This window comes from Vanessa atalanta, chromosome 6 (genome assembly GCF_905147765.1).
Source record: "Vanessa atalanta chromosome 6, ilVanAtal1.2, whole genome shotgun sequence".
NCBI classification, from domain to species: Eukaryota; Metazoa; Arthropoda; class Insecta; order Lepidoptera; family Nymphalidae; genus Vanessa; species Vanessa atalanta.
The window spans coordinates 3,538,116-3,551,424 of NC_061876.1; the positions used below are offsets into that span (position 1 = coordinate 3,538,116).

Sequence of the window (13,309 nt, forward strand, 5' to 3'; positions counted from 1 at the left end):
GTAGAACAGTTATATTTATGTAAGTTCTAGCAAATAGGACATAATAATGGTCTTCAAAGTCAATTTGCGCAACTCATGAAATGAAAGACTATACCATAGAAATCCACATCAGTTTAGTGACGCAGAAAATTCGGATGGGTAAATGACGACGACTTAGAAGGGCTATATAATAAATGCTGCGGCACCTAATCTCCAATGGAACGCTAAATCAACGGGTATCGATGTTAAGGGGACAAATGGGCCTCGTCCCCTTAACGTCGGAGCCGTGAAGAAAATGTCAACACTACATTTCCATTAATACGCCGACATTTTTGATTTATATGCAAAGTAACATAACGCATTTTAGCTGTTTTGTGTCTGTATTTATCGCTAAACAAAGATAATTTTGAGCAAACTCAATCTGATACGAAATACACAATAATTAGGAAAAAATTAAACGCAATGCTGTAGCTGCAAATTATTATTCGTTCTAAGTTTGTTATATTGTTTCTAGCCTAAAAAATAAAAAATAAACCAAGTATTTCTTTTTAAGTTCTTATTCAGTCTGCTGAACGAAAGCCTCATTGAAAGTCAATTATAAATCTTGTCAAGTTGTGGTCGTCGGTCGGTATATGATACGAATAATTTTACATAAAAATGCACACAGAGATGTACTTTTAGCAATCCATTGATTCACCATGAGGATGTCGGATCCATCGTGTGCAGCAGATCCCAAAACTTGCGACCCGGGTGCAGGTCGGCATGCCATAGTGTTTTAGAAGGTTATAGAGAGTTTTGCGGACATGCCTCCCACTTCTACTTCCACCGTATATAAATTAACCACATCGCCAAACCAAAGCGTGCATCTTAACCGATGATTTCGGGTTCAAACCTAGGCAGGCACCACTGAAATCTCATGTACTTAATTTGTGTTTATAATTCATCTCGTGCTCGGCGGTGAAGGAAAACATCGTGAGGAAACCTGCATATGTCTAATTTCAACGAAATTCTGCCACATGTGTATTCCGCCAACCCGCATTGGAGCAGCTTGGTGGTATATGCTCCAAACCTTCTCCTCAAGGGGAGAGGAGGCCTTTATCCCAGCAGTGGGACATTTACGGGCTGCTAATGCCAAACCATAATAATAGCCTTTAGGTTGAAATATATCATAAGATATGCTAATAGTTTGGCATTATTATGCAAAACAACTACTTCTTATCTGTATCTCCTGTAATAATGTAATGCTAACTCAGGCTAAACCTTATGAAATACATCAAAACAATGCTTCTTATAAAAGTATAACACCTCGCCTTATTGCCTCCACTGGTGACAGGAGGGCCGGTACTTTTTGTGCCCATTGGATCGGAATTGTGGTTCAACAGGGAAATGCTGATAGCATTATTGCCTCCATTCCACGCGGTCATGATTTATACAGTTTTAAATTTAAGATTTTAAATTACTATTTGTATATAATTAAGGATTTAATATGTATAAAAATATACTATTATTATTTTTATTTCTTAATTTTCTGGCTAAGCGCATTTTCTTTATTAAAAAATTTCATCCGTAATATTCCGGTGCTAGTAGCTCGTTATTCATAATAAGTCACTTATCTATAAGCTTATATCCACTTTAAAATTAATTTTCAAAGTTCCAATTTCATTTCCAAAATATTCCAAGAGTATCAATTTCACCGATGTTTTCGCGAAACCATAGTGAATACCATAGATTATTTTAGATCTCGATCAATGATATCATGTCAATGTCAAAATCGAAGTTGTTTATTGATATTTATTTTTTCTACCATTGGAATTGGCTATAGCCTTGCTGCTACTCTGAAGGTAGCTGTAATATTCCGAAAATATCTAATAGGTAATTATTAAATCAAGCCTACACATACGACTTACTGGATTATTTCTAGGTATGATTATTGTACATTTTCATTATTATTATTGCAAATAATCAATTATTGAATTTAAATATGTTAGTCACAGTCATGTTTCTGTTCGATTGATAAAGAAAATGTCTTCGTTGATTCGAGATTAACGCAACATAAACTGTAACAACAATATAGTTAGTTATCCAGAACAACGTAACGTGCTTATTAACATCAGATCCAAGTAGCAATTGCAAAAGTAATTTTCAAGCTTGTTAAATACTAGTTTCCAACCGCGACTTCTTCTGCGTGTGTATTAAGTACCCTATGACAACGGTGATCGGTATATAAACGATAGGTGAATAATTAAGATGTTAAAACATAAACAAACTGACTTTCGCATATATAATAAACGATTATGTTTTTTAATTAATGCGTTTTAATATATCGCTGTTAAAGCTGTATGTCTGCACTGTGCGAGTGCAGTGTGTCCGAAGTGATCGATATAGTTTCGTGCAGCGACGCGGGTTGACGAGGGAGTAGCGCAGGGGACGGCTGCGACTCCGCGGCGCCCGACGCGCGCACCTTACCGCGATTAAGTTGTAAATTATACCAGACGGGCTTTGTTTGTGATATACAATGTTATAATAAGAATATTGTGTGTGATTAATATTCTACTTAAATTAATTTGGCGAATAGACAATATATTAGTCACGTACGATATAAATCGTATCGATAAAGTGAGAAATGAGACGCTGTCTATGTAAATCAGGCTTTTTAAACTATTTTTATTGTGTATATACCTACATTCGTTTCATATTTATGAATAAGCAAAATCATACAACAAAAAAGTGTACGGAATTCTATAATTAAAGGGAATATCGATAATGTCCAAAAGACTTTTAGAGTCAATTTTCATTCATCGTTCAATAATTCGCGAAAAGAAAATACACTTAACAAAAACACGAAATCTATATATATAAGCGAAATACCAGTCACTGATTAATCACGAAATCTAAGAAACTATAACGGCAGGTTCCTTAAAGTGTGTAGACTCCGCTAAGAACTTTAGGATTTTACGAAACTAGGATGTAGTTTAAAGGTAAAACGGTTTTTTGTAGTTTATCAAATTCGTGCGGGTAAAGCCGCAGGTTCAGCTAGTATATTATATAAGATAATGAACAAAATTGTAATGAACCTGTATCAATCATTCATGCAGACCTTACATCCGACGTGTTAACATTGTAATTTGCAAATGTAACAAAATGAAGACATGAAATCCTTATAAATTACACCGTTATGTCAACGCAGAGTATGATATGGCAATTTATCGTTCATCCCCCAGCATAACGCTAACAACTTAATGGCGGACACACGACCATAATGGCTGAGAGGAGGGATTACAGAACTGAGGCGTGCTATTTTAGAATTCATTTAATTGTTTTTTAAACCATAGATCATTTCTAATAAATTGCTATTTGTATTGTATGAATGTATCAATCAGTAAAAAGTTGTAAAATTGTCTACGTCTTAATCTCATTGTCTTCGATTAGATACTATCTATAATATTTGACAGTTGGTTTTGCGTATTTTGTTTTAACATCATTTTTTATACATTTAATAATTGTTTAAGGGTTACTTTCTTCTGAAAAGGAAAGTGTCCTTGTCCAGCAATGAGATATTTGCAGATTGCATTATTTAATATTCAAGGACTGACTGGTTGGTGAAATGAAAAAATCACAAGGTTAAAGTGAAGAAGAAAAAAAATTGTGTAATTAACCAATATAATTAAAACTTATTTATTAAGAACTACACCCAGAGTTAAATTATAATAATATTATTGTATACCTTATACGATGAACGATATAGGATGTAGTCGTACTACCTCATACATATTTAAACAAATTTTATTTATAAAACTTTTATGGTTCGTTTATAAACCTAAATTCTACGAGTGAAATTCTAAGCTGTGAATTCTATAAGAGCCGATAGCCACCCCTTTTTGATAGGCTCATAATAATAAAACGGCTGATTAAACCGCCTTTTATGACAATTCGCACTTCGCACACGCATTCGTTGATGAAAACAATTGACTACCCTTTAATGTAAATTTGATTATGACATCCATTATACGATTTTGCGAATAATAAAGCGTGTTTTACACGACACGATTTCATAATGTGTAGATTGTGTGTTATCAGATTGATCGTACACTGGATGTTAAATTGAATTGCACATTTAAACGTATTGGATGCCCAGAGGCGGTACTTTAGTTACATTTTAACATGTCAAAGAACAAATGCAAACATACTTCGATTTCGAATGTAGTTGTGACATTAGAGGTCATGATTAGTGGGAGCACGCAGCTGTAGACTTGAAAGGAAAAAATGTAACGAATAACCATGTATCAGACACAAAAATTTACTTTTGGTTTTGGATTAAAGTCAATCTTGAAATTACTAACTTAACTACAAACTCCTTCAACAACAAAGTGTTTCTCAATAGAAAAATGTTCGCAAATATATTAGCATACATACATACATATAACATTTAATCACAAGAGACGAATAGAGAACGAAATTGATAAACATATATTTTTTATTATGTGTTATCCACGACATTATGTGTTACGAACGACAATCCACATTAACATTTAAACATATTAATATTTTTGATGATTAACTATGTCAGATGCTATAAGCGTCAATAGCGCAATGGTATCAAGGCCGCCTAACGATGTCAAAAGTCGCACGATCAATCCTGATCCCTTGGGCATAGTAACTCCTAACACAAATTTTAAGCTTCAATGTATGCCGAATGGGACTTTGCTACTACTTTTTTTTTTAAATATCCACTCTTTAATCGTGTATAAGTTTAAAAATAATTAAGGAATATTGTTACGAATATTTGTGACATTTATATTGATCGTTTAACCCGCACTCCTCAATGCACGACATTAACTTTCGATATATGTATATATTATCATGTATGCATAATTATATAATATTAATATATAAATGCGAAAATGTCTCTCTGTCTGTCTGATCTATCATGATAAATTTTATGAAATTTGGTATGAAAAATTTGCGTCCCAAGGGGGAATATATGCTCATACATAAAACTTACTACCAACGCACGCCGGACAAATTTTATATTTTGCTGGCCGTCCCGACAATGTACGTTAGGTATGGGTTTTACTATTTCTATTTTTTAACCAATGAGATATAAATATTCACCCGTAGGGTCCTAATGCATTGTACAACTAGCCGCGGGAATATTTTTTAAGCATCACGTCACGTGTTTATTTAAACATCACGTCATTCTGAAACTACCGAATCGAATTGCAAAGTGTGAAAGGCAATATTTAACTATATGAAACATTTACAAATAATATGTTATTGATATTGATAAAGATAAATACTTTGTAACAATTAAAACAAATTACACTTTTAAATTACAGTCGTATTTTTCCACATTTTGTTAAACAAAAGATTTTTACTGCGCGTTTTCTTTATATGCTAGCGCTGAATTTATTATGACTTAATTTTTTTTTTGTGTTTTTATTACAGTTTTTTCAAAGTTCTCTTCGAAACCGCCAAGAAAGTGGACCGACTATAGCTCCGACTACGTTATCATATTGGGATATATTTCAAAAACATACAAACTATTCACAACTTGTACTCTCTGACAATAAACTGTAAAATACAATAATATAAATAATGCCTTTGCGTAAAACCTGAAAATAACTGATAAAACTTACCTTTTAAAATATAATATTTTATAATATGTGCGGAATCGCGTCCAAAAATATTATACTTCATACTAATATATATATATATATATATATATATATATATATATATATATATATATATATTTTTTTTTTTTTTTTATGGCAATTGTTGGCGGACGAGCATATGGGCCACCTGATGGTAAGTGGTCACCACCGCCCATAGACAAAGGCGCTGTAAGAAATATTAACCATTCCTTACATCACCTATGCGCCACCAACCTTGAGAACTAAGACGTTATGTCCCTTGTGCCTGTGATTACACTGGCTCACTCACCCTTCTAACCGGAACACAACAATACAGAGTACTGTTATTTGGCGGTAGAATATCTGATGAGTGGGTGGTACCTACCCAGACGGGTAGGTACCACCTACTCATCAGATATTCATACAGGTTTTGGATAAAAAGGTTGCACCTGTCGTGGACACAAGCTGTCTGTTAGCCGAGCGGATATTCCAAAATGTCTTCAAATAAACGACAGTGTAAACCTTTTTAGACTCAACTTATTGAATAGTTACAGACTTAAGAAATGTCACAAACGTAAATTATCTCAGATATTATTTAAATTGTAATAGGTATATAATAAAAAAATACTGTCGGATGATTAATAAAAAATCAAAGATGCAAAATATTAAAAAAAAAACAAGAGGAAAACAAAGACAAAAAATTATTGGACCTTAATAGACTTAACGAAGACCTATCGTTTAGGGTCGTTTTCATTTCACAATTCCTCAGATGAGGTGGCAAATTTGCACAGGTGACATAATGGCTGAATTTCGTTCCTGGTTCAAACAAAACGAGTTACTTAATTTCCTCTTTAGTATTATTTTAAGGAACGTCTGGTAATCTAAAAATATGCGATTCACTAATTATATATTTTTCCAAGCTCTTAATTAACCTGATATATCTGTTTGGTAGTTATAATAAGTCTTGGTGAAATCTTGTGAATTGAATCAGAAGCATTTCCTCTTGGCAGACTGAGTTGAATTTTTACATGTTAATTAAGTTCCGATGACAATGCATTTTTATGGGAAGCATGACCTAATTCTGGTTGGCCACTGACAAAGGAACTTTTCAACGATCAATGGTATTTTGTATATAAACAAACGAGAGTATTGGGACACCCGGTTGAAACAAAGTTGCGTCCGCTATAATGACAAAATTGTTATAAAAAATAAAATCTGAATTTAAAAAAAAAAAAAAAATTTAAATATAATGTTGTCTTAGATTTTCGCGATTATTACACATTGAAATAAAACTAGTTTTTAACGGATTTAATCGCGTATATTAATTATTTTATTTTAACATCCCGACGTTTCGAGCACTTTGCAGTGTTCGTGGTCACGGGCAGACTAAGGTGACATTTGTTTGTTATATTTTTATTTGGGATGTTAAAATAAAATAATTAATATACGCGATTAAATCCGTTAAAAACTAGTTTTATTTCAAAATTTAATTAATTTTATATAAAAGAGTAGAAAGAGACAGAGAAAAAGAGAAAGTAAGGGAAAGGTCGCCGGGGGAGGGATAACGGTTTTTCCTTACGTGACGCTTGCCAGTAGAGTACTATAAGCGGCGTTAGGGAATCCAATTCAAAGCATACGTACTTATATTCTTCTTTTAAATATAATTTTATTTGGTTTGCTTTAATATTACTATGACAATAATGTAGACTCACCAATAGCTCGTGAGACCGCCAGCTGCCCGTTGACGCGCCACGTGCCCCAGTACACCACTGAGCCTCCCGATGACTCTATTCGTTCTCGTTCGTCCTAATACAATAATGAGCTCCACTTAGCACTATTTCCGTTACTTGTTTCGTTTTTAAAACTTGACTTCTTGGATAATTTCTTACTGAATCATTTTTGTATTGTAGTTTTTATTATGCAAATAAAATAATAAAATGAATGTAATAATTTATAGTATCAATGGTAAAACATTTTTTTTTTTTTCGGATATAAATGAACCATATTACGCCTGATCTTAGGCCGCAAGGAAATTTCTATTCGTTTCTACGACACGAGGATGCCCCACAATAATATCATTTGGCGCGGTTAAATCCTTAAGCTAAGTTCGGCCTCTTTTGACAAACCTTTGTCAAAAATGGCCGAAAGAGCTCAAATCCTCGTCAGCACCGCAAAATTTCAGACTGCATAGAGGTGAAGGACATCTTCAGGAAACATACACGTGTCAAACAATACGTCCGTTTTAATACATGGGCATAATTTTATGCATCCCTAGCGAAAGTGTTTTAATGAAGTTAATATCTAAAATTTATAAATGATAAAATATTTTTATGAGAAATATTGTTACTAGCATTATAATATAAGCTAAGTATGATTAATTTATAATTTATTTTAATAACAACAATCCACCGGGGAGGCACTGACCGGGCGGTCGGGCTTGTGCGGGTGCACGAGCTGCATGAGGCGCATGCGCTTGGCGAGCAGCGCCTGCGAGTCGCCCGCCCACGCCGCCAGCAGGCGCCGCCCGCGCACGCACACCGACACGGCCGTGCTGCCGCCCGCCGCGCGCTGCCACGCACACACACGTTATATACCCGGAAACCATTTATAAAGGAACTCTTTATTTCCATAGACAAACTGCCGAAGCTGAATACACGCACACTAGTAAAGTAATATGACGTTTGGCGAGTGTCACGCACATCAATATAATAAAGTTGGCCCGTTTGTTTTAGTTCTCTTGTAGTGCGACTATCGATATCTAGAGATATATATATATATATAGAGATCATCCTTCCTCATCATCCTTCCTTCATCAGTGTTCCTCACTCATCGTCATCGCCGGAAGCCAGCATACATAATATCAATTTTAGGCCGTAGCTAAACGGAGCATATTAACTGTTGGTAATCAATAAAAGTTCTCTCTATTCCTTAATGTAATGTGTTTCTTTAGTATCAATAAATTCGCAAACATGAATACCCGAATCAAACACAAACTCATAACGCCTGCTACTCGACTAGTCGGCAATTCCTTTGTGAGGCGATTGCATGAGATATTGCAACAGGATTCCAGATTGCCGAAATGAAGCCAATTTTGTTGCTCAATAACATTCTTAACATTTGAATGAAATGTTAGTGTGCAAATACGAGTCATGAGTTTATACCTGATGGTAAGTGGTCACCACCGCCCATAGACAATAGCGCTGTAAGAAATATTAACCATTCCTTACATCACCAATGCGCCACCAACCTTGTGAACTAAGATGTTACGTCCCTTGTGCCTGTAGTTACACTGGCGCACTCCCCCTTCAAACCGGAACACAACATAGAATATCAGATGAGTGGGTGGTACCTACCCAGACGGGCTTGCACAAAGCCCTACCACCAAGATACCACATTTAATCATAAGTCTTTCTTTTATGTCATAAACGTCTTATTGTAATTAAATCGAGTATACAATATCAAACAATAATTAATTAAAAATATATGTATTAGCTTTATATATAAAAATCTTCTATATATATATGTACTTTTAAATGATTAGATTGTCAATAAACCATCGTATTGCAATCGAAAAGTTATTAAACTTATTTCATCCGAACGAAGTCGGGACCAGCAGCTAGTTATACAATAAAATCTCGCTATTACTAAAAGGTTAGGGTTAATAACATGTAGACTGGAGTAGTGACGTTTTCATAAATGTGCATGAATATGGAATAAATTAATGATAATTTATGTATAAACTTGAATATCCGGATCGATATAAAATATTTGATTAGTCACACAAATTAAAAAGATTTAATCGGTTACGGGTGCTATTAATATATACTTTTCGTAAAACTAAATAGGTATTCTGTATAAAAACGATGTATTTTATGTAGCAAATTGTGAAATTATTCACGTCCGATTTATTTTTGTTTCGGATAATCGATAACTTTCGTAAGGATTATCTAAATAAGGGTAAAAGTTGTTAATATTTCTAGCTTTTATATTCTTACAAGGTATTTACCCGCATAAAATATTATTAGTAATGAGACCCGCTTAGAATCAGACGGTACATTCGTAATTGTGCTTCCTACCATACCCAACGAAAATAATGTATGTTATTTTACAAATGCTCTGATACTCAACTGCCTATTCTCAATGATCATCCGCCTTAAATAATTAATACTTTTATCAACTTTGACATCACTGACTTTCATTTATAAGCAGTAGCTTTAATATTATTGCCATCCAAACTTTCATCCCTTATTAATTAATATTGGATGAATTTCTTAGTGCCTAATTATTATTTTTTGAATTTCATAAATAACAGGAGTGACTTGTCATACGAAATTCTGCGTTGTAAGTCCTACTGACTTACCGATCGACCGACAACGCAGTCAGTCAGGCAGTCAATGGGTGGTAGAGTTTTATCATGAGAACATCAGACCTTCTGGTTGCTCTTCCGCACGAACTCGGCGTCGGTGCGCAGGTAGGCGTCGTCGGTGGCGCGGCGCAGGTCGCGCGCGAAGTGCGGGCTCTCGGCCAGGTACTGGTGCACGTGCGCCGCGCAGTACGTGGCGGCCGCCGAGCCCGCGTGCCCGTCGTACACGGCGTAGAAGCTCGTCGGCTCCGTCGTCTGCTGCCCACATACAACATACAACACGCAATCACACTTTGTGTCCACGTGCTTCGCCAGGGGTCAATTCAATCGATTGAACAATAAATATGTCTTAAGAACTAATTTCATTAAAATCCTTGCCATCGTAGACACTACCAAGCTAAATAGAAAATGTTTTCAGAGCATCCTCAGATTTCGTTTTAGTATACTATTGATGCTGGTTAATAAATTGGCGGCAAGGAATTATTTATATTGCCATTTTTAACCTCAATTAATTTTAAAGCTTGTATTGGGAATGTGTACGATAACAGCCCAAGAGTTCAGTATAGAGCATGCGACGGCTACGTCACCAAGCGACCTCTATAGGCTTCAGGCATAGAGGATTTAGCTTGTTCCGTCTAAAAATTTAGAATTTCTTGCAATTATAACTTGCCTCAATGCCAAACAAGGCTTCGAGGTTGCCAATCTCCACGTGCCGGTCCTCCATAACTCTTCTTATATTTTTCGTGGCAGAGGAGACGGTGCGAAATTCTCTCATCGTTGGAGGAGGCGGTGGGGGCAGTGTGTCGAGGCGGGAATTGTCCAGATATCGAATACACACGTCATTGACGCGTGCCGTCACTGCTTGCATTAATCGGAGGGCTACGTATTCTGTAAAACATAAAACAATTTTAAATTTTTAGTAATTATTTACCAAATCATAAATATTACGCACATGAATCATAACGTTTCAATCATTTAAACTCAATTCATCGCAGTAAGTTTTAACTGTGTCAAAACAAATTATTTACAAGTTTGCAAAAAGCATAATGCTTATATCAAATTAAAAAAAATTCAAAAATGTTCGATTTTACATTTTAACACGCCCACTTTTAAATCGATAATTAAAAACAATAATTGTTTAAGTAACATGGACTAGAAATTGCCAACAACCAAATGGTGTATATATACCATACCTATCTATTTAAAAAAAATTCATATAATTGAAATTATATATTACACTTGTATTTTATATACCGTATTTTGCATAATTTGTATGAATCAATTTGAAATATCTACCTTTACTAGCCTGACTCGAACTTATTTGTCGAAAATTGATAATTTTAGATAAAAATTCGTATTCAAATTGGAATAAAAATATGTAAATCGTTTGAATTAATTAGCTCATTTCTCATTTTTATTTAGATTCTCAATAAGAAAGTAATAATACGTTATGGTTCTAAAAATAGTCATAGTAAATTAGACATCAATTATGATAGTAAATATATATTTAAATTAACCTCTCTACCTATTTTTATTTAAAATATAACGAGTTACAGTTTCAGTTAAGTTAATTAATTACTAATAAATCTGCGACCTTCTGTGATCGAGTATGCCTTTCCACCTACAATTATTGCAATATGCAATTTAATTATGCATTTATATATAATATAACCAGTAAATTATTTTATATTACCCGACCAACATTCTAAATACAAAACATCAATCGAAGAAATGAGTTATTAGGTTAAACTTAGCAACTTGCTCAAATAGTGCACAAAGAGTTGTGCCTTCGGATCGCATTTATTTATTTTCGACTTCATTAAAACCGGTCCCGATACCCACTCGCATCAACGAGAATTGTTATTCATTTGAACAGCCGTTAATAACTAATCATATACGATTTTTTAAACCGAAAAAGATAGAAGTTAACTTCAGAACATTTAGTAATAGTACCTTAATAAAAGACACAATCTTTATTAGACAGTTATAATATATCCACTTGTGAAATATTGAAACGCGATTTAGTGTTGTACGCCATTTTTATGCGTATATCCTTATAATGATATAATTACTATAGTCAACTAGATAATCCTCCGGCTTTATGCGCGTGAAATTTATAAAACTCTACCTCCAGCACCCGACATTTAACCACCTCGAGGGGTAAATTAAAAAGCCTATGTGCTTCACCGGAACTCAATTATCTCTATACGAAATTTCATCTAAAACGGTTCAGTGTTTTAAGAGGAGTTACGGAGTTGCTTGCGCATTTTTAATACATATTAGTATAGATATAGATGTCGCTAATACTTTCTGACATATTACGATTGTATTCTGTGGAGACTATCGAGTTTGTTCTTATGGACTATCACATTCTACAATTGGAAGATTTACTTATTGATTGTCAAAATTAGTGAGTTTCGAAAAGAAATGCGTCAGTCTCATGAAATATTAGTAAAAGTTAAGTTAGTTAAGTTAAATTTAGCGGATTTATAATTATTTTTTACAAGTTATTATTTATAGCTAGTACATACGTCAAATCTTACACTGGTGTTTCAGCCAGCCCATCTAATAAGATGAAGTTTTGCACATGCTCGGTAATAGCGTATTCGTTTTTGTTCTCTTTTTAAAACTGGTTTTCTTTTTTTTATTTATTCTAAGTTCTTGTCTAGAACGTATTGCATAAGGACGTTTCCCCAATTTTATCTGCTTATTTTAGTTCTCTGTTATTAATGATGAGTCAAAGTAGGCGCGTCCTAATATTTAACGGTCAGTTTTATGATGTAACCCAGTAGATAATACGATAACATTATGATATCATATATACATAAATACAATAAGCATTGTTTCTCAATTATGGCAGAATGCGTCTTATAAGCATCTCGTTATCGTGGATAAAATTTAATATAAGCATTATGCGTTGCCGTTCTTATCTTTAATTATATTTAAAAAAAATTAAGGAATCATATTTTCTATTCGGCGAAATTCTTTGATTTATATTATTTAATTCGTTCAAATGATATTGAGTATCAAACATCCTAACACAGAGATATTCACTTATAATCATTCAAGTGACAGCACTTTTGACGTATTAACAAAAAGACGCGTCGTTTCGATTACCGAGAATTGGAAAACGCTTTTGTTGGTTTAATAAAATGTTTTGTTTTAAAAACTTAGTACAATATGTAAAAAGGACCCTAGTATCAATAGGTAAGCATAGCATATAATTTTTAAATCTATGCCTGTTTTAACAGACATTAAATTTATTTAAAAATGTAAAAAAAATACACATCATACAACACATATACAAGCAAATAATCTCTGAAAATTTGGTTAC

The 13,309-nt window shown here is 33.9% G+C and overlaps 1 protein-coding gene across 3 annotated transcripts in view; it reads right to left on the reverse strand.

Annotated features, from left to right (window-relative positions):
* The window catches only part of LOC125064815 (titin-like), a 74,498-nt gene that overhangs the window by 53,502 nt on the left and 7,687 nt on the right, over positions 1 to 13,309 (reverse strand). For all 3 annotated transcript variants that reach the window (XM_047672057.1, XM_047672056.1, XM_047672055.1), the window contains exons 3-6: positions 10,646 to 10,863; positions 10,042 to 10,230; positions 8,037 to 8,180; positions 7,325 to 7,418 (exon numbers count right to left, since the gene is read on the reverse strand). In XM_047672057.1, the coding sequence (XP_047528013.1) occupies positions 7,325 to 7,418; positions 8,037 to 8,180; positions 10,042 to 10,230; positions 10,646 to 10,863 (645 nt within the window). The remainder of the gene's footprint in view (positions 1 to 7,324; positions 7,419 to 8,036; positions 8,181 to 10,041; positions 10,231 to 10,645; positions 10,864 to 13,309) is intronic.